Source organism: Coregonus clupeaformis, chromosome 12, assembly GCF_020615455.1.
Source record: "Coregonus clupeaformis isolate EN_2021a chromosome 12, ASM2061545v1, whole genome shotgun sequence".
NCBI lineage: Eukaryota > Metazoa > Chordata > Actinopteri > Salmoniformes > Salmonidae > Coregonus > Coregonus clupeaformis.
This window is the reverse complement of record NC_059203.1, coordinates 25,361,622-25,384,107: the sequence shown is the minus strand read 5'-3', so window position 1 is coordinate 25,384,107 and position 22,486 is coordinate 25,361,622. Positions and strand designations below refer to the sequence as shown.

General features: G+C 42.0%; 2 protein-coding genes across 2 annotated transcripts in view; both read right to left on the bottom strand.

Annotated features, from left to right (window-relative positions):
- The window catches only part of LOC121578105 (synaptophysin-like protein 1), a 31,374-nt gene extending 13,166 nt beyond the window's left edge, over nt 1-18,208 (bottom strand). Inside the window, exons 1-2 of the mRNA XM_041892218.2 lie at nt 17,580-18,208; nt 17,333-17,407 (exon numbers count right to left, since the gene is read on the bottom strand). Coding sequence (XP_041748152.1) covers nt 17,333-17,407; nt 17,580-17,594 — 90 coding nt within the window. The 5' untranslated portion in view covers nt 17,595-18,208. The remainder of the gene's footprint in view (nt 1-17,332; nt 17,408-17,579) is intronic.
- A 1,611-nt stretch (nt 18,209-19,819) lies between these two features.
- Nucleotides 19,820-22,038, bottom strand: LOC121578104 (zinc finger and BTB domain-containing protein 49). The gene is made up of 2 exons (XM_041892217.2): nt 21,042-22,038; nt 19,820-20,828 (listed from the first exon to the last, which is right to left on the bottom strand). Exons 1-2 carry the CDS (start codon nt 21,217-21,219, stop codon nt 20,074-20,076), a joined length of 933 nt encoding a protein of 310 aa, XP_041748151.2. The 5' UTR covers nt 21,220-22,038; the 3' UTR covers nt 19,820-20,073.
- Between the last annotated feature and the right edge of the window lie 448 nt (nt 22,039-22,486).

Genomic DNA, 22,486 nt, shown 5'->3' with positions numbered 1-22,486 from the left:
AATGCAATTGTGTTCGTTGTCCATAGCTTATGCCTGCCCATACCATAACCCCACCACGGGGCACTTTGTTCACAACGTTAACATCAGCAAACCACTCACCCACACGACGCCATACACTGTCTGCGGTTGAGAGGCCGGTTGGACCTACTGCCAGATTTTCTAAAGCGATGTTGGAGGCGGCTTATGGTAGAGAAATTAACATTAAAAATTATCTGGCAACAGCTCTGGTGGACATTCCTGCAGTCAGCATGCCAATTGAATGCTCCCTCAAAACCTGAGACATCTGTGGCGTGAGACAAAACTGCATATTTTAGAGTGGCCTTTTGTCCCCAGCACAAGGTGCACCAGTGTAATGATCATGCTGTTCAACCAGCTTCTTGATATGCCACATCTGTCAGGTGGATGGATTATCTTGACAAAGAAAAATGCTCACTAACAGGGAGGTAAACAAATGTGCACAACATTTCAGAGAAATAAGCTTTATATGCGTATGGAATATTTCAGGGAAATATTTTAATTTCAGCTCATGAAACATGGGACCTACACTTTACATGTTCCGTTTATATTTTTGTTGAGTATATTTTGAATACAAACTTGTTCCTGTGTTAGTTGCTGGTAGCAGTGTTCCAATGAATAGGAGTTATTGTGAACAGATCCCTCCTCCAATGAAAACATCTGATGTAGCACATCCCATCTTAATCTCTAGAATAATGCCCTTTGTTCTGAATGTAACCAAGTCCAGTGCCCACGTCAACTGAAGCACGTTCCCACATTATCACAATCAAACAGAATTTACTTAGCAGTTGAGAAGTGCAACACAAACCATGAGGCCTTTAGAGTTCAGGCCTTCTGAACAATAACAAATATCCAATGCAATAAAACAGCAGAGGGTAACAAAAACAATGCCACAACAGTTGCTGAGTGTAAGTGGGTCAAATACTGGTATTTCAGTAGCAGACTAAACTCCACTCCATGCGGAATAACGTTTTTTTTTTTTTTTTTTTAGGGGGTAGATCAGCTTTAATATTGCAGACAGATTGTGGCTTCCATCACCATAATTGTCTGCATCATTTCCAATCCACCGTATTTTATTTGTTACATACATAGTACCAGTCAAAAGTTTGGACACACCTACTCATTCAAGGGTTTTCTTTATTTTTACTATTTTCTACATTGTAGAATAATAGTGAAGTCATTAAAACTATGAAATAACACATATGGAATCATGTAGTAACCAAAAAAGGGTTAAACAAATCAAAATATATTTTACATTGAGATTCGTCAAAGTAGCCACCCTTTGCCTTGATGACAGTTTTGCACACTCTTGGCATTCTCTCAGCCAGCTTCACCTGGAATGCTTTTTCAACAGTCTTGAAGGAGTTCCCACATATGCTGAGCACTTGTTGGCTGCTTTTCCGACTCATCCCAAACCAACTCAATAGGGTTGAGGTCGGGGGATTGTGGAGGCCAGGTCATCTGATGCAGCATTCCATCACTCTCCTTCTTGGTAAAACAGCCCTTGCACAGCGTGGTGGTGTGTTGGGCCATTGACTGTTGAAAATCAAATGATAGTGGGACTAAGCCCAAACCAGATGGGATGGCGTATCGCTGCAGAATGCTGTGGTAGACATGCTGGTTAAGTGTGCCTTGAATTCTAAATAAAATCACAGACAGTGTCACCAGCAAAGCACCCCCACACCATAACACCTCCTCCTCCATGGTTTACAGTGGGGAAAAAAAGTATTTAGTCAGCCACAAATTGTTTAAGTTCTCCCACTTAAAAAGATGAGAGGCCTGTAATTTATCATAGGTACACGTCAACTATGACAGACAAAATGAGAAAAAAAATCCAGAAAATCACATTGTAGGATTTTTAATGAATTTATTTGCAAATTATATGGTGGAAAATAAGTATTTGGTCAATAACAAAAGTTTCTCAATACTTTGTTATATACCCTTTGTTGGCAATGACACAGGTCAAACGTTTTCTGTAAGTCTTCACAAGGTTTTCACACACTGTTGCTGGTATTTTGGCCCATTCCTCCATGCAGATCTCCTCTAGAGCATTGATGTTTTGGGGCTGTCGCTGGGCAACACAGACTTTCAACTCCCTCCAAAGATTTTCTATGGGGTTGAGATCTGGAGACTGGCTAGGCCACTCCAGGACCTTGAAATGCTTCTTACGAAGCCACTCCTTCGTTGCTCGGGCGGTGTGTTTGGGATCATTGTCATGCTGAAAGACCCAGCCACGTTTAATCTTCAATGCCCTTGCTAATGGAAGGAGGTTTTCACTCATAAATCTCACGATACATGGCCCCATTCATTCTTTCCTTTACACGGATCAGTCGTCCTGGTCCCTTTGCAGAAAAACAGCCCCAAAGCATGATGTTTCCACCCCCATGCTTCACAGTAGGTATAGTGTTCTTTGGATGCAACTCAGCATTCTTTGTCCTCCAAACACGACGAGTTGAGTTTTTACCAAAAAGTTCTATTTTGGTTTCATCTGACCATATGACATTCTCCCAATCCTCTTCTGGATCATCCAAATGCACTCTAGCAAACTTCAGACGGGCCTGGACATGTACTGGCTTAAGCAGGGGAACACGTCTGTCACTGCAGGATTTGAGTCCCTGGCGGCGTAGTGTGTTACTGATGGTAGGCTTTGTTACTTTGGTCCTAGCTCTCTGCAGGTCATTCACTAGGTCCCCCCGTGTGGTTCTGGGATTTTTGCTCACCGTTCTTGTGATCATTTTGACCCCACGGGGTGAGATCTTGCGTGGAGCCCCAGATCGAGGGAGATTATCAGTGGTCTTGTATGTCTTCCATTTCCTAATAATTGCTCCCACAGTTGATTTCTTCAAACCAAGCTGCTTACCTATTGCAGATTCAGTCTTCCCAGCCTGGTGCAGGTCTACAATTTTGTTTCTGGTGTCCTTTGACAGCTCTTTGGTCTTGGCCATAGTGGAGTTTGGAGTGTGACTGTTTGAGGTTGTGGACAGGTGTCTTTTATACTGATAACAAGTTCAAACAGGTGCCATTAATACAGGTAACGAGTGGAGGACAGAGGAGCCTCTTAAAGAAGAAGTTACAGGTCTGTGAGAGCCAGAAATCTTGCTTGTTTGTAGGTGACCAAATACTTATTTTCCACCATAATTTGCAAATAAATTCATAAAAAAATCCTACAATGTGATTTTCTGGATTTTTTTCTCAATTTGTCTGTCATAGTTGACGTGTACCTATGATGAAAATTACAGGCCTCTCATCTTTTTAAGTGGGAGAACTTGCACAATTGGTGGCTGACTAAATACTTTTTTTCCCCACTGTATGGTGGGAAATACACATGCGGAGATCATCCGTTCACCCGCACCGCGTCTCACAAAGACACAGAGGTTGGAACCACAAATCTCAAATTTGGACTCAGACCAATGGACACATTTCCACCGGTCTAATGTCCATTGCTCGTGAATCTTGGCCCAAGCATGTCTCTTCTTCTTATTGGTGTCCTATAGTAGTGGTTTCTTTGCAGCAATTCGACCATGAAGGCCTGATTCACAGTCAGTCCCCTCTGAACAGTTGATGTTGAGATGTGTCTGTGACTTGAAATCTGTGAAGCATTTATTTGGGCTGCAATTTCTGAGGCTGGTAACTAATGAACTTATCCTCTACAGCAGAGGTAACTCTGGGTCTTCCATTCCTGTGGTGGTCCTCATGAGAGCCAGTTTCATCATAGCGCTTGATGGTTTTTGCGACTGCACTTGAAGAAACTTTCAAAGTTCTTGACATGTTCCGTATTGACTGACCTTCATGTCTTAAAGTAATGATGGACTGTTGTTCCTCTTTGCTTATTTGAGCTGTTCTTGCCATAATATGGACTTTGTCTTTTACCAAATAGGGCCATCTTCTGTATACCACCCCTACCCTTGTCACAACAACTGATTGGCTCAAACGCATTAAGGAAAGAAAAGCACAAATTAACTTAAGAACGCACACCTGTTAATTGAAATGCATTCCAGGTGACTACCTCATGAAGCTGGTTGAGAGAATGCCAAGAGTGTGCAAAGCTGTCATCAAGGCAAAGGGTGGCTATTTGAAGAAACTCAAATATAAAATATTCTGATTTGTTTAACACTTTTTTGGTTACTACATGATTCCATGTGTTATTTCATAGTATAATAATAGTGAAGACATCAAAACTATGTAAAAAATAGTACAAATAAAGAAAAAACCTTGAATGAGTAGGTGTGTCCAAACTTTTGACTGGTAGTGTACATGCCTTATATGGGCAGAAAGCTTAAATTATTGTTATCTAACTGCAGTGTCCAATTTACAGTAGCTATTACAGCTAAAAAATACCATGCTATTGTTTGAATGTAGTGCACAACAAAACACTTATCAAGGCAACTGGTTTGATACATTCACCTCTGAAGGTAAATAATGTACTTACATTCAGTAATCTTGCTCTGATTTGTCATCCTGAGGGTCCCAGAGATAAAATGTGGAGTTATTTTGTTTGATAAAATCAATTTTTATATCCTAACACGATCCATGTTGTATACAGCGTGTCGCCTGAATGCCGACTCGTTCAACAAGACATTGATATAATATAAAAGCTACTTTGTTTCTGCGATCCTCAGATACTCAAGAAGGTAACCTAACTTTTTTTCATCATTCTGCATGACGTACAGTGGGGAGAACAAGTATTTGATACACTGCCGATTTTGCAGGTTTTCCTACTTACAAAGCATGTAGAGGTCTGTAATTTTTATCATAGGTACACTTCAACTGTGAGAGACGGAATCTAAAACAAAAGTCCAGAAAATCACATTGTATGATTTTTAAGTAATTCATTTGCATTTTATTGCATGACATAAGTATTTGATCAACTACCAACCAGTAAGAATTCCAGCTCTCACAGACCTGTTAGTTTTTCTTTAAGAAGCCCTCCTGTTCTCCACTCATTACCTGTATTAACTGCACCTGTTTGAACTCGTTACCTGTATAAAAGACACCTGTCCACACACTCAATCAAACAGACTCCAACCTCTCCACAATGGCAAAGACCAGAGAGCTGTGTAAGGACATCAGGGATAAAATTGTAGACCTGCACAAGGCTGGGATGGGCTACAGGACAATAGGCAAGCAGCTTGGTGAGAAGGCAACAACTGTTGGCGCAATTATTAGAAAATGGAAGAAGTTCAAGATGACGGTCAATCACCCTCGGTCTGGGGCTCCATGCAAGATCTCACCTCGTGGGGCATCAATGATCATGAGGAAGGTGAGGGATCAGCCCAGAACTACACGGCAGGACCTGGTCAATGAACTGAAGAGAGCTGGGACCACAGTCTCAAAGAAAACCATTAGTAACACACTACGCAGTCATGGATTAAAATCCTGCAGCGCACGCAAGGTCCCCCTGCTCAAGCCAGCGCATGTCCAGGTCCGTCGGAAGTTTGCCAATGACCATCTGGATGATCCAGAGGAGGAATGGGAGAAGGTCAAGTGGTCTGATGAGACAAAAATAGAGCTTTTTGGTCTAAACTCCACTCGCCGTGTTTGGAGGAAGAAGAAGGATGAGTACAACCCCAAGAACACCATCCCAACCGTGAAGCATGGAGGTGGAAATGTTTTTCTTTGTGGATGCTTTTCTGCAAAGGGGACAGGACGACTGCACCGTATTGAGGGGAGGATGGATGGGGCCATGTATCGCGAGATCTTGGCCAACAACCTCCTTCCCTCAGTAAGAGCATTGAAGATGGGTCGTGGCTGGGTCTTCCAGCATGACAACGACCCGAAACACACAGCCAGGGCAACTAAGGAGTGGCTCTGTAAGAAGCATCTCAAGGTCCTGGAGTGGCCTAGCCAGTCTCCAGACCTGAACCCAATAGAAAATCTTTGGAGGGAGCTGAAAGTCCGTATTGCCCAGCGACAGCCCCCGAAACCTGAAGGATCTGGAGAAGGTCTGTATGGAGTAGTGGGCCAAAATCCCTGCTGCAGTGTGTGCAAACCTGGTCAAGACCTACAGGAAACGTATGATCTCTGTAATTGCAAACAAAGGTTTCTGTACCAAATATTAAGTTCTGCTTTTCTGATGTATCAAATACTTATGTCATGCAATAAAATGCAAATGAATTACTTAAAAATCATACAATGTGATTTTCTGGATTTTTGTAAGCTTTGTAAGTAGGAAAACCTGCAAAATCGGCAGTGTATCAAATACTTGTTCTCCCCACTGTACATACAACCAGTGAAAAGTTTGGACACATCTACTCATTCAAGGGTTGTTTGTTATTTTTACAGTGTAGAATAATAGTGAAGACATCAAAACTATGAAATAACACATATGGAATCATGCAGTAACCAAAAAAAAAGTAAAATAAATCAACATATTTTATATTTGCGATTCTTCAGATAGCCACCCTTTGCCTTGATGACAGCTTTGCACACTTGGCATTCTCTCACCCAGCTTCATGAGGTGGTCACCTGGAATGCATTTCAATTAACAGGTGTGCTTTCTTATAAAGTAAATTTGTGGAATTTATTTCCTTCTTAATGCGTTTGAGCCAATCAGTTGTGTTGTGACAAAAGGGGGGGGTATACAGAAGATAACCCTATTTGGTAAAAGACCAAGTCCATATTATGGCAAGAACAGCTCAAATAAGCAAAGAGAAACGACAGTCCATCATTACTTTAAAGACATGAAGGTCAGTCAATACAGAACATTTCAAGAACTTTGAAAGTTTCTTCATGTGCAGTAGCAAAAACCATCAAGCGCTATGATGAAACTGGCTCTCATGAGGACCGCCACAGGAATGGAAGACCCAGAGTTACCTCTGCTGCAGAGGATAAGTTCATTAGAGTTAACAGCCTCAAAAATTGCAGCCCAAATAAATGCTTCAGAGTTTAAGTAACAGACACATCAACACCAACTGTTCAGAGGAGACTGTGTGAATCAGGCCTTCATGGTCGAATTGCTGCGAAGAAACCACTACTAAAAGGACACCAATAAGAAGAAGAGACATGCTTGGGCCAAGAAACACGAGCAATGGACATTAGACCAGTGGAAATCTGTCCTTATGTCTGGAGTCCAAATTTGAGATTTTTGGGTCCAACCGCCGTGTCTTTGTGAGACGCGGTGTGGGTGAACGGATGGTCTCCGCATGTGTATTTCCCACTGTAAAGCATGGAGGTGGTGGTGTTATGGTGTGGGGGTGCTTTGCTGGTGACACTGTCTGTGATTTATTTAGAATTCAAGGCAACCTTAACCAGCATGGCTACCACAGCATTCTGCAGCGATACGCCATCCCATCTGGTTTGGGCTTAGTGGGACTATCATTTGTTTTTCAATAGGACAATGACCCAACACACCTCCAGGCTGTGTAAGGGCTATTTGACCAAGAAGGAGAGTGATGGAGTGCTGCATCAGATGACCTGGCCTCCACAATCCCCCGACCTCAATCCAATTGAGATGGTTTGGGATGAGTCGGACCGCAGAGTGAAGGAAAAGCAGCCAACAAGTGCTCAGCATATGCGCATTCCAGGTGACTACCTCATGAAGCTGGTTGAGAGAATGCCAAGAGTGTGCAAAGCTGTCTACAAGGCAAAGGGTGGCTATTTGAAGAATCTCAGATATATTTTCATTTGTTTAACACTTTTATGTGTACTACATGATTCCATATATTTTATTTCATAGTTGATGATGTCTTCACTTTATTCTACAATGTAAAAAAAATAGTAAAAATAAAGAAAAACCCTGGAATGAGTAGGTGTGTCCAAACTTTTGACTGGTAGTGTATATGCCAATTATTTGATGGTCCGACCGCATTCTGTCCCTTAGCGACACTTTTTAAAAGCTTTTGGTGCCGGCTAGAATGACAGTGAAGACGACAAGCATGATTGAGCCTCTGCCATGTATATCTCACTAGGTTTGGATATTTAAGCCTCCATATATCCACTAGTTCCAATATATCCATGATATTAGTGCGTTCCTTAAGTGCATGAGGGTGATAGTTTGTAGTGTGATTTCCTTTACGGTCCATTGAGGTATTTAAAACCGTATTATAATCTCCCACAATAATAGAGTACTGTATTGCTTGTAAGCTTGATAAATTATTATATATATTTTCAAAGAAGCGTCGATCATCATTATTTGGACCGTATAGATCAATGAGCCACATCTGTTTATGGTCCAATAACATATTTGAAAGAATGAATCTACCTTGTGGATCTGTTTGGACAATTTGCCCATGGGAGAAATATTTCCAACACCCTCACCTCAAATTGTATTGTATACAGTTATTAAAAAAAATAAAAAATCTTGCATATCTAAATTTAATTCCACAATTAACAAATAATATGCATAATAATGTAGGCAGTTCATACGAAGGATTGTTAACTATAACCTGGATTGCCATTACAAAAATCACATTTTTGGCAAACAATTGTGATTCATCCTATATTTACCCTAACATCATTAACACATAGCAACAGATGTGGGACACACACTCCCCACCCTTCCCACACAAGCTCTGATGTTCAATTGTTCCATCCAGAGCCCAACTCAAGAGAAGGCATGATGTGCGAATGCATATACAGTTGTGGCTGTTTGAGAAGGGACGCAAAATTTAGCAAGAACGGTGAGATTTCATTAACCAATGTCAAGTCCTAGCTGATGGAGCTCAGATACACCCCTTTCCCCTGAAACACACACACGCTGGTCCCCCGTTGTGACCATTTTCCCAAGCATCTCTGTGCAGTCAGACCTTTTTGACCCCTTTGATTGTCCGAGTATGACCCCCCTCCCCATGGGTTACTGCAGCTAGTGTTACCAGCACTGCCACTACCAGGGTGGGGGCACCCCACTGGAATTCCCACCGGCTAGGTCATCAAGGTTCTCATTAGCAGCTTTGAGAAATTCCTTGCATATTATGCTCACCCATCCGGGGGCTTTGGCTTTGATGGACCAACCCTGCCAGGCAGGCTCAGACTCTTGAGGGGGCGGTGCTGCTTTAGTTGGTCTCTGACCGCGTTCATCTTTCTGTCTTGGCCCGCGTATTGGCTACTGTGCAGTAAGCCTATAAAAACTGATAAGGACTACTCCTTAGCGTATGGGTCGCTCAGGTGAGTATCTAGGGTAAAAGGTTGGGAATCGTTCCATCATGACAATAAATAAAATAACTATATTTATAATTTACTATAAAATGTATATCCCATTTCTGCACAAAATGTAAAGCTCTGTCACAACTCCTGCTCACAGACACACATTGGCTCTGGCATTTGCAACCATTTTCCTTTTTTCACTTAACTACACACTTTTCCAAACACAAAAAACACACACCCCACCTTCCATCACAATACACCCGCACATACCAACATACTGTGCCTTCTACCGTGCATTCGGAAAGTATTCAGACCCCTTGACTTTTTCCACATTTTCTTACATTACAGCTTTACTCTAAAACTGATCAAATTGTGTTTTTTTTTCTCATCAATCTACACACAATACCCCATAATGACAAAGCAAAAACAGGTTTCTATAAATTTTTGCAAATTTAAAAATACTAAAAAACTGAAATAACAATTACATAAGTATTCAGTAATTTGTTGAAGCACCTTTGGCAACAATTACAGAGTCTTCTTGGGTATGAAGCTACAAGCTTGGCACACCTGTATTTGGGGAGTTTCTCACATTCTTCTCTGCAGATCCTCTCAAGCTCTGTCAGGTTGGATGGGGAGCGTCCCTGCACAGCTATTTTCAGGTCTCTCCAGAGATGGTCGATCGGGTTCAAGTCCGGGCTCTGGCTGGGCCACTCAAGGATATTCAGAGACTTGTCCCGAAGCCACTCCTGCGCTGTCTTGGCTGTGTGCTTAGGGTTGTTGTCCTGTTGGAAGGTGAACCTTCGCCCCAGTCTGAGGTCCTGAGCACTCTGAAGCAGGTTTTCATCAAGGATCTCTCTGTACTTTGCTCCGTTCATCTTTCCTTCGATCCTGACTAATCTCCAAGTCCTTGTCGCTGAAAAACATCCCCACAGCATGCTGCCATCACCATGCTTCACCGTAGGGATGGTGCCACGTTTCCTCCAGACGTGACGCTTGGCATTCAGGCCAAAGAGTTCAATCTTGGTTTCATCAGCCCAGAGAATGTTGTTTCTCATGGTCTGAGAGTCCTTTAGGTGCCTTTTGGCAAACTCCAAGTGGACTGTCAGTTTGGCTGGGCGGGCTGTTCTAGGAAGAGCCTTGGTGGTTCCAAACTTATTCCACTTAAGAATGATGGAGGCCACTGTGTTCTTGGGGACCTTCAATGCTGCAGATTCTTTTTTGGTACCCTTCCCCAGATCTGTGCCTCGACACAATCCTGTCTCAGAGCTCTACGGACAATTCCTTCGACCTCATGGCTTGGTTTCTGCTCTGACATGCACTGTCAACTGTGGGACCTTATATAGACAGGTGTGTGCCTTTCCAAATCATGTCTAATCAATTGAATTTATCACAGGTGGACTCCAATCAAGTTATCGAAACATCAAGGATGATCAATGGAAACAGGATGCACCTGAGCTCAATTTCGAGTCTCATAGCAAAGGGTCTGAATACTTATGTAAATATATGTTTTTAATACATTTGCAAAAATGTCTAAAAACCTGTTTTCACTTTGTCATTATGGGGTAGTGTGTGTAGATTGATGAGGAATTTTTATTTATTTAATCCATTTTAGAAAAAGGCTGTAACGTAACAAAATGTGGAAAAAGTCAAGGGGTCTGAATATTTTCCGAATGCACTGCATGTCCTCGGTTTGCTGTGTTTTTATCCCTACCATGTTGATTCCTACCTAATTTCGGGCTTTTGTGTTCCAGTTCCTTATATTTGAAGTTGTGTTTGTTCAATAATTATCCTTTTTAACGCTGTCTTTTAGCTATTCATAAATATTATAAAATAGAAAGTTGAATACTAATCATTTTACAACAATCCCCATCTTGAATGGAATAGTGTATTTGTAGTTTATTTCTTCATCAATTGTTGTATTTGATTGTTTTCCTGTTTCTTTTTTATTACAATCCCTACCATGGATAGTATTGGGTGTTCCATTATTCCACTTCTCTATGGTTACTTGGTATTATTTAGAATAGCCATGGAGTAGTTTTGGTGTCTCGGAACAGTTGGTTATCAATATGCAGTTTATCGACTATGAGAGCTACACGTTTCCCTTTTAGTCTATTCACCTTGAAGAATGGGTACAGACCTTTGCGCCGTTCTGCAATTTCCAGAAGGAAATTATCAGTCACGCCTATTTTCATGCCAGCGAGTCTCTTGACCAGGCTTTTAACCATTATTTTACCGTTAAGAATAATGCAAATTTGGCAACGATTGGGCGCTCGGATCTCTGTCAAAAACGGTGTACACGTTCGAGTTTGATTTTGTCTACAACATTACCTGGGATCTGTAGCACTTTAAGAAATAATTACTTCACCACACTCAGGATCTTCACCCTCATTTTCTTTAATACCAGTAAGTACCAGATTATTGCATAGATCTAGTCTGTATTTCAAGTAAGGCTTCTCTCAGAAATATGTTCTCCTTTTTAAGATCTTTAACGTCCGTTTCAATAGTATTGACTGTACCCAATTTATCAACTTTAGCAAGTCGGTTTCTACACTTACCATTCCCGGTGGTGAAAAGCATAAATCGTCTGTGTCCGTCGAGGAGTCTAATTTTCTTTTGGGGATTGGTTCTCCATGCTTACTCTCTGACATGTTTGGGTGTTGACTGTATTGGTCGATACATTTCTATTGCCTTCTAATTTGTTTTGTGTTATCCAGATTAAAAGTGTATTGCCCACGAGTATGTGGAGTGAAGTGCTAATATTTAGTCAAACTTACAGATATTGAATATTACGTTTTTATCTTGAGGCATTCTGCACCGCTGTCTTCAGTTTGCCATTTCCTCTTCAAAACTCCTTGAACCTAATCCTCTGGTGAAGGAAGTTTCTGATGAACCACCAACGGAGTGGACCAGAGACCAGGCTTTGTGGAATCTATGTCCGACTACGCCGAGTCGCCAAAGATCAATACTTCAAAAATGTTAATTATGGAACGCTGTCTGTCCTCTGTAGTTGCGTGCCTTTGTTTGCTGAAATCCATACCCTTTCAATAAACGTTAATCAAATACAACCTACTGTTTGCTCATTGCTGTTGCACGAAGATGGCAATTCAGCGCAAATGTAGCAATTAAATTAGCACATGCACAAGGAAACAGTCGGTGGTTGTATTTGATTAACTTTTAATGAAAAGGTATGGATTTCAGCAAACAAAGAAAGGCACACAACTACAGAGGACAGACATAGGTACAAGGTTAGTGTTTCATAATTTACATTTTTTAAGTATTGATCTTGGACGAATCGATGTAGTCGGACCTAGATTCCACAAAGCCTGGTCTCTGCTCCACTCCGTTGGTGGAGTTAATCAGAAACTTCCTTAACCATGGACTGGAGTTTAGTTTGCTAGTATTTCAGGGGCATCAGAGCCATACAGGGGAGAAAAGCTTACTGTGATAGTAGTAGTAGTAGCCTGAGGTCAAGTGAACTTTGTGGGAACTGGTTTCATCTCTCAGGTGTTTGGCGCTGTAAAACATTTCTCAGCTTTCAAATTCCTCCCCACTTAAACCCCTGACCATTCCAGCGACCCCCCCCAGCCACTGACCCTCTAAATAAACCCTCCACTATGCAGTTCCCTGAGTAAGTAAAACACCCAACCTCCCACTGACTGAGAATGGGGGCACACCTATAGGCTAGTACAGTCACAGTGTAGTTAGGAGTTGATGATATGGGAACGTTAGCAGGCCTTCCTTTGTTTTAAAACCTGGTCCTAGATTTGTAGCCGTTTTAACCAACTCCTCTGACTATTGTTGTCATGGTAGACATGACATGAATGACAGTCAGATAGCCCAAGTGCCAGTCTGTTTGTGCCATCATGTCAACTCATCACTCATTCTCATACCAAACATGACAATAACAGCAATGGAGTTGGCAAGAGCACAAACAGATCTGAAACCAAGCTTAGTCAGAAGTTGTTGAAACATCAGTAAATCAAGGAACAAAAGGCATCCCACCCATTTTAAATACACCTAGTTAAATAAAAGGTTAAATAAATATAATTTATTTGAAAATTAAGCTAGGCTGTTTTCAGAGGTAAATTCATGCTTCTGTTCCAACATTTCAACTATATTTAGTCTACACAAGTTCTTCAGGGGCCTGTGGTGAAGGCAAACAATTAAATGCTGCAATAAAGCTAATCCTAAAGAACACATCTTAAAGAAGCAGCCACAGACATAGTATGGATACAGGTTGGCTCATTTGAACTTGTTTGTTCTACACCCCTCATACCATGCAGCAGCATGCAGGCCAGGGTTTAGCACCGGGATCAGTGGTGTGTATAAAGTAACCCCTGCCTCCACTCCCTCTCTGCACTGACGCTCTGAGAATGTAGTGTTGCAGCGCTGGCCAGGATTTACAGTGCATTTCCTAGTAACTGGCCACTCTCCTCTCTGGCCAGAGAAAGGCATGTAGCTGGTTGGCACAGCACATAGGGGAGGGGGAGGAGGGTAGTCACTAGACAGCCATGCTAGAATAGACAAAAGTGGAATTATGGTCAAAGCACATGAGCCATTTCCTCTTAATTTAGGTTAAGGTAGGGGTTCATGTAAAGCTTAGTGGTTTTAAAAATGACATTTGTGTCTAGACTGCCTGGATTGGATTCAAGCTCCAACCTAAAAGATAAATGCCAATGTTATTGCCTACAGGTCCTGGCCACTGCCTGCCCTACTACTTCACACACCTTAAACACACACAGACAGTACCTCAACTGCCTTCAACAGTTAGCCAAGCACACACAGACAGTACCGTACCTCAACTGCCTTCAACAGTTAGCCAAGCACACAAGCAAAACTTGCACTTACACAAACACGACAGACTGAAGGTTGGGACTAATAACAACAAGATAACTAATGTAAAACATACTGTGTCCATAATACGTATATAGGTTATAGGTTGAGAGCTTTTGTTAAAGAGCACAGTTTGAAAGATATGGCATATAGAAGCAAACCGGATGGACATCATGAAAATGATCTGAGAGGTTGAGGGTAGAGGAAGTTCAGGAGTAAAAACAAACAAAATAGAACTATTGTAAAATTGACTGTGTCCATAAAATGTATATAGTATGTATAAGCTGGAAGTAGAGGCCTAAGTGTTGATGTTCACTAGTTTACTCCAATTAGGGGAGTGGTGGTAGGGTTAGAAAGTAATAAAGGAAAATATATATTTTTAAAGGATATATAGATGTGTGTATGTATGTATATTTGCACCAAAAATTAATAATACTTAATTATAAAAATATATATAAAACACGACAGACTATGTACACATACCGGTACTGTATACACTCACACAGATCGTCACACAGACAGAATGCTTGTTGATCAGAACCAGTGGTCCTCCTCCTTGTATCCTGAGACAGCTACTCAGACAGGCTATAAGTTCATGAATCCAAGCTATTTCTGTTGCAGCTGCTGACAGTCTTCACTTTGGCCAGCTGGCTACGACTCTAAAAATGTCACTTCATCACATAGCAAGGCCTGCTTGAAATGATACACTATCAGCTCATTAGCAAAATGCCTCTCCTCAGTGTAAGGCATGTAGGCCTAAGTCCTTCCAATGTGTTGGGCTGGGCAATTCCACTTTCTGTCTGGGCCAAATTTAAACAACATTCTTCGAGTGGGCGTTGCTTGTGAGCTGTTTGATTTGGTTGAATTATTCTGACTAGAGGTGTTTCTTTGATGTAGCCTATAAGCAGCGAAAGCAAACAGTGAAATCAGCTAGTGACAAACTAAGGACATTGAAGTGTCACTGGGCTTCACGTCACATAAATAGTCACTAACATTCTCTCCGTAAATGTAGCTCTAAGGAGGCAGCACTGCTAAGCAGCCCTCATTCAGCCATAAAGAAAGCCCACGTTAGGAAATCAGTAGCTAGCCTACCTACCCTGTAGATCAGGGTTCTTCAATCCTGGTCCTGGAGGGCCGAAACACCTCTGTTTTTCATCCTCTCCTTCTAATCAGGGGCTAATTCAGACCTGGGAAAACCAGGTGAGTGCAATTAACTACCAGGTAGAAATAAAAAACAGAAGTGTTTCGGCCCTCCAGGACCAGGATTGAAGAACCCTGCTGTAGATCATAAGTGGAATTTCCATGTCCTTGTACTCATGAAAGTAACTAAATGAAGTCAGACGCCTAGTTGCCCTGGTTACCAATGAGCATGAGGACCTTGCAAATAGGGTTCTAGCTCTCAGTTTGTGGTCATACTGCATCTGCAACAACTTTGTTCCTCTCATAAAAATACCAACAATCCATTCTCAGTCAAGATCTAGCTAGGTCATAGCAGGTAAAGCAGTCTATACTCATGACATATAGCAGATTATAGATCAGTGACAACTAGCTAGCTAAAGTTAACTATTAACTGATGTGACAGTCAGGGCATGAATGCAGCTTGAACTACTATGCATTAGCTAGCGTGCCACTTTTAGTCAAGCACCTGCATGGTAACCAATATCTGGAATGAGGAACACTGGACCAACATTTTTTTTTTTTAAGTGACATGGCTCAGATACACACACACACACACAACAGTATGTGGACACCACTTCAAATTAGTGGATTTGGCTATTTCTGCCACAACCGTTGCAGACAATGTATAAAATGGAGCACGCAGCCATGCAATCTCCATAGACAAACATTGGCAGTAGAATGGCCTTACTGAAGAGCTCAGTGACTTTCAACGTGGCACCGTCATAGGATGCCACCTTTCCAACAAGTCAGTTTGTCCAATATCTGCCCTACTAGAGCTGCCCCAGTCAACTGTAAGTGCTGTTATTGTAAAGCGGAAACATCTAGGAGCAACAACGGCTCAGCTACGAAATGGTAGGCCACACAAGCTCAGAAGGGGTCCACTCAGTGCTGAAGCGCGGGAAAATCATCTGTCCTCGGTTGCAACACTCACTACCGAGTTCCAAACTGCCTCTGGAAGCAACGTCAGCACAACAACTGTTTGTTGGGAGCTTCATTCAATGGTTTCCATGGCAGAACAGCCGCACACAAACCTAAGATCACCATGAGCAATGCCAAGCGTTGGCTGGAGTGGTGTAAAGCTTGCCGCCATTGGCGTCTGGAGCAGTGGAAATGCGTTCTCTGGAGTGATGAATCACGCTTCACCATCTCGCAGCCCGACGGACGAATCTGGGTTTGGCGGATGCCAGGAGAATGCTACCTGACCCAATGCATAGTGCCAACTGTAAAGTTTGGTGGAGGAGGAATGATGGTCTGGGGCTGTTTTTCATGGTTCGGGCTTGGCCCGTTAGTTCCAGTGAAGGGAAATCTTAACCCTACAGCATACAATGACATTCTAGACGATTCTGTGTTTCCAACTTTGTGGCAACAGTTTGGGAAAGGCCCTTTCCTGTTTCAGCATGACAATGCCCCTGTGCACAAAGCGAGGTCCATACAGAAATGGTTTGTCGAGATCGGTGTGGAAGAACTTGACTGGCCTGCAGAGCCCAGACCTCAACCCCATCGAACACCTTTGGGATGAATTGGAATGCCAACTGCGAGCCAGGCCTAGTCGCCCAACATCAGTGCCCGACCTCACTAATGCTCGTGGCTGAAGTGAAGCAAGTTCCCGCAGCAATGTTCCAACATCTAGTGGAAAGCCTTCCCAGAAGAGTGGAGGCTGTTATAGCAGCAAAGTCTATATTAATGCCCATGATTTTGAAATGAGATGTTCGACGAGTATGTGTCCACATACTTTTGGTCATGTAGTGTATAATAACTACTATAACAACCCAAGAAATGCACTTATACTTGTATGATCATCTTGAAGGAGTGACTTGTCAGTCACCTGATCCAACTGTTGTAGGTGGGAAGCTATGTGTCCTAGCTACATAGACAATCGCTGAAAAGGGCGTTGTCGAGGAGATCTAACGTTAGCTATCATATGCTTTGGCGGTTGAGTTGTAACTAACGTTAGCTACCAAGTTAACTAGCTATCTGGTATGACAATCTAGTACACTATCTGAATCAATACACGTTGTAACATTACTCCGAAATTAAACAACAAAAAACAAGTAAGTGCTAGCGCGGAACATTAACCAAGAACATGACAAACTAGCTAGTTAATTGACGTAACTAGCAAGTTTAGTGTATGTGACAACTTCCAAGACAAAGAGAGACATAGCAATGAGTTGCAACACATTACATTTTGGCGAAGTCCTCTAAAAGGATTAAGAGGGTCTCTTACCCATTCTAGAACCCGAATAAATCCCAGAGGTTCTTTCAACAGTCCCAGGTCAAGATTGAATCCCGATAGCAGTTTCTAAAGTTGGGAGAAAAAAAACACCTGAATCATGACGGTGGTCAAGTGACATGTCAGGTAAGTAACTATTATTTTTTAAATGGTCTACTAAAATGTCACGAATGTTGGCCACCTTCACTAGCTAACGTTAACTATTAGCTAATGTAACGATAGCTCGTGTCAACCGACTTACCTGAACAACTTCCATGCTCGAGTTTCAGGAGTTTGTTCGCTATACCTGAAGAAACTTACAAATATTGTAGCGGGTTGAACTTTCCGTTTACATTCGCTTGAACAGTTATGTAAACGTCAGCTGATGTTGTAAAACTCCTGTCAAACTTTCTAAACTGCATAGGGACACGTGACAAACAAATTGATGTTGTTGTTCTTCTTCTTCTTCTTCTTTAAAGTTTTATGGCAGAATGCACCTACTGGTGTATTGCGGCCACCTACTGTACGGGCAACTTGTTCTTAAAGAGACACAGCATATTTATTAGAAATCCGAACCAGGTGCAGTCCGTTGGCCCCTGATCTTCCCATTCTTGTGCCATTTGAAAATGTGTTGTGATGTTTATAATGTAGCCACAACCCAATACCTAGCACCTTTTCAAGAGGTTCGGACCTCTTGGCTTAAAGGGATACTTTGGGATTTTGGCAATGAGTCCCTTTTATCTACTTCCCCAGAGTTGGATGAACTCGTGGATACCATTTGTGTCTCTACGTTCAGTTTGAAGGAACTTGCTAAATAGCGCTAGCTCAAATGCTAACTAGCATTTGACTGAAAGTCTATCAGTATTTGCTAGGCGCTAACACTAGTTAGCATTGGCTCGTGAAATTACCTCCAACTTCCTTCATACTGGACACAGACCAGGTTTCCATCCAACCTTTTTATGCGAGTAAAGTATATGTCGGATAAAAAATGTAATGACAGGTCTGATGGAAACACATTTTTTTGGTAAACTTTCCAAATGGCGAGAAAACAAAATACGCCAATAAATATCGAGGGGATTATTCTCGTGACATAATCATTGATGCTTGGCTGCTATAATAATCTCATCATGTAGGCCAGGGGTACTCAACTCTTACCCTTCAAAGTCCAGAGCCTGCTGGTTTTCTGTTCTACCTGATAATTAATTGCACACACCTGGTGTCACAGGTATAAATCAGTCCCTGACTAGAGGGGAACAATGAAAAAATGCAGTGGAACTGGCTTCGAGGTCCAGAATTTAGTTTACGGGATGTAGGCTCTAGAGCGCACGTTCCAATACCAGAGTGGGCACACTCCCTATATTAAAATATTTTGTGAGAAAACCATCAGTGAAAATGTGATGGAAAGTCATTTGAACTCGTATTTTTTATTCGGTACATGAGAATTTAACCGCAAAAGTTATTTTTATGGGCACTATGTCATCACGTACAGCCTTTTATCTGCAACAAGTCAATTTGATGGAAACACATCTCTGGTGGGAAAATACGCATATTGTTTTTATGCACATTTTTTAAATATTCGCATGAAAATCCATTGCCAGTTGGATGGAAACCTAGCTACTGAGACATAAAAATGGTATCCACAAGTTCATCTGGGGAAGTAGATAAAGGGCCTCATTACCAAAATCCTGAAGTATCCCTTTAACGGTTAAGGCGTTGGCTTTACAGTCGCTGGACCCGGGTTCAAGTCCCGGTCGGGGATACCCCCAAATTTGCTACACTGGTGTCATAAGTGGGATAGAAGCCGTGGGGCCATCGGAGAAGCGTATCCACGTGAGGGACTCGGTACAGAGAAGTGTGGGGACACGCTCTACCGAAGGAAGGGGGTAGTGTAGCGACCTTAACCCAACACCTATCAACCCTATTCAAGAGGTTTGGCACTCTTGGCGTAATGGTTAATGTGTTGGCTTGACAGTCGCTGGAATCGGGTTTGAGTCCCGGTCGGGGCTACCACCCGAATTCGCTACAGTAATATAAATACAGTTCATGTTCATGTGTAAACCAATGCAGGAACAACATAACACATGGTCTGTGTGACTGAGCGATAAACAGTTTGCTAAGATTAGCATTCCTGTATAATCCATAGAATTTATAGGATTTCTGTGATAATCTCCCTGATTCCAAATCCAAAATGTTTTAAAATACAGTAAGCTAGTAGTGCAATGAATGTATTGGCCGTTTTTCGACCATGCCCTGTGATCTCCAGGGTCCAAGATCTGAAGGGCCTTCAGATTGACGTAGCAAGTCCAAATCAGGCAATACTAATGGCTATAAAACACCCCAATGGAAAACAGACATGTTCAAACACCACAAAATATGCAATAAAGATATTAATGTACAATAGTCACATTTTCTGTTTTAAGTAACAGCGTTCATACCACAACATGAACAGAGATTAAGCCTACACTTAGGGTCCAATGAGTGCCAAGAGGGAGTCAGTCCAAATATGTTTCTGAATGGATTTAATGTGTACATTGGTAAACAAGACTGTATAACAATTGGAGTCATTTTGGGCTAATGCTATTACAACTGCCACAGGACAAACACACAATTACTGTCCTACTGACTGAGTGGAATGGTAGGCATAATATCTCCTACCTCCTATAAATAAATAGCAAGAACACTTGTTTTCTAACAAAAAACAGCGATCTTTATTATTTTTTTATTAATAGTTTGACACAAGAGAGGGTGCATCTCCCTCATAGGCCGGATAAATAGGCCCTGTGCCGATTGTGTGTTTTAAGGTGTCTGTTGACTTCGCCAGACTGGCTGAAACATTTCCCACACTCTGGACAGCTGAATGGCCTCTCCCCTGTGTGTACCCTTAGATGTGTTCTAAGTTTGGACATGTGATGAAAACTTTTCCCACAGACGTTGCACTGGTACGGCTTCTCATCAGGGTTCCTTTTCACGTTCTTCGCTGTGCATATTATTTGCCCTCTCCTGGCACTCCTTGGTCGATTTGGCTGTGGTACCTCAAACTCAGAGGGAAGTCCATCACTGTCTATCTCATTGAAATATATACCATTTTCACACTGAGCTTCAGCATTGTCTAGATTCATGGCATAGAAGGATTGTGGATTGCTTGGTTCGGATATTTCAAAGCCCTCTCCTTCAGGTTCTGGTTTGATTGCTTCAGTTTTGTTGGCGGGGAGAGACAGAGAGTTTCCCTCTCCGATCTCCACAGTTTGAATTTGGTAAACATTTAAGGGCTGAGACGAATCCTGATTATGGTCGTTTTTCACACAGGAAGGAGTGAATATGGATTCTGTATCTGATTCCAGCCCTTGAAGCTGCTCTTCCAACTGACTGGTCCTGAGCTCCTGTTCCTCTTTAAACTGTGTGGGCTCTGGGTCCTCCTGGGCCAGACTGGGGCTCCACTCTTGTTCACAGTGCTGCTGATGCTTAGGGGAAACCTCCTCATCAGAGGCTATAAGCTGAATGGGCTGTTGTGCTAGGGAAGAGAAGATAAGGAAGATATGTAGTCAGACATGATATGGTGCCTAACAGTGCACTGTTCTGACATTCGACTCTAAGCACGTACGGTACCACCATGGAGGGGATGTTAAAATTGATTTAAATTACATTGACATTTAAACGATTACATTTAAAGTAAAATAAAGATTAAACATTGTCACATTTCTAGGCTATCGGTGTGCAGCCTAACCTGGCGTAAACTGGAAAGCGACGTCCAGTAGCCCGCGAAGACGGTCATTCTCTGCCTTTGAACGAGTGATTTCTTCCTGGTACTCGAAAACAATATTTTCCACCTCTACAAATATTTCTTTAGCAGCTGCAGCTAATCTCTCACTTAAAAAGACATTTAGCAGCTTCAGCTTTGTCATTTTGTGAATAAAATACTACCGTATTGGCGTTTTAGGCAATGTTTCCAAATCGTAATCCGATGGCTAGTAAACAGTCGACAAACGTAGAATGCGTAGATTCTGGGTGCGTTCCAGATACATATTTTCGGCGAAAGTTTGCGCGTATCACAATGTGTAGTGTCATCTCAGGAAGCACATTGATATAACGATCCTACCTGGAATGCAACAGATTCTTATGACTATGGGTAAAATAGAAGGGAAATGAAAATAGGAGGAAAACTCGCTCTATATGTTACATATTTGTGTTTCACTCTCTGAACGCTAATAGGCTACCCCCATATAGACGATAATCCCTTTGGTGAGTAGAGGGATGGAATCAACACTGTTACAATGGCCATGTTGGAGCGCATCAAAACGACTGCTGACTGACTGATCTACAAATCATAAATAACACTCATTATTATTTGTAGATCAGTCAGTAACAATTTACCCATGATACATTGTGGTTTTGATCCTCTCGAACAAGGCCATTATCAGCACCTGATGGGAGCTGTATATAATGAGATGCTCATGTCTCCACCCTAATGATGGGAGTTGTTGTCCCAAAGGCGGGAAGGCTGGCGACAAGCTTAGGTTCAAAATAAGCCCATAGAAATGCATTGGCTTATTTTGGATAGATTTTGGGAAGAGTGAACCTCTGGCTTTGCCTCTTCCTCTCTGACCTGATCCATGACTATGGGCTCATTTGAGTGGTAAGGCGAAAACAACCTACTGTAGATGAAAGTCGGGGGAGGTGCATCTGTGACAGCCGAAAGTTGACACTAATGTAGTTTTCCAACAGCAAGGTACAGATCAACATGGCAGTGTTGCCATTGTTTATAAAGGTTTTTCTTTATAATGTCTCTAACCCCCATATCACACACTCACAAACTAAACTCATATGTGTGTACATTGTACAGTCATTGAGAGAGCCTCAAATATCACATTCATTTGTTTATATCCACTGTATGAATAGCAGCAAAGTTGGTTCCTGTTTCAGTCTTTGGTCATGTTCAGGTGGGTCAAACAAAAACACTCGAATGATTGGTTGACAATAGAGCCTCCCACAATGCAGGTGATGGCTGCAGGATGAAGCTGGTGAAGACCAACTGGAGAAACTGGCAGTCAAAACATCATGACCTTTGATCACATGATTTTTGTAAAGTTCATGCACTCGACATGTAGACGGAAGTTGGACAATTTTTAGCCCAATAATGCAAAACACTTTGAAAGGCGTGACCACCGATGG

Coding starts and splice junctions, on each gene's coding strand:
- LOC121578104 (XM_041892217.2), bottom strand. CDS start 21,219: ATGACAAAGCTGAAGCTGCTAAATGTCTTTTTAAGTGAGAGATTAGCT. Junction 20,829..21,041: donor CGCTTTCCAGTTTACGCCAG/GTTAGGCTGCAC, acceptor TCTCTTCCCTAG/CACAACAGCCCATTCAGCTT.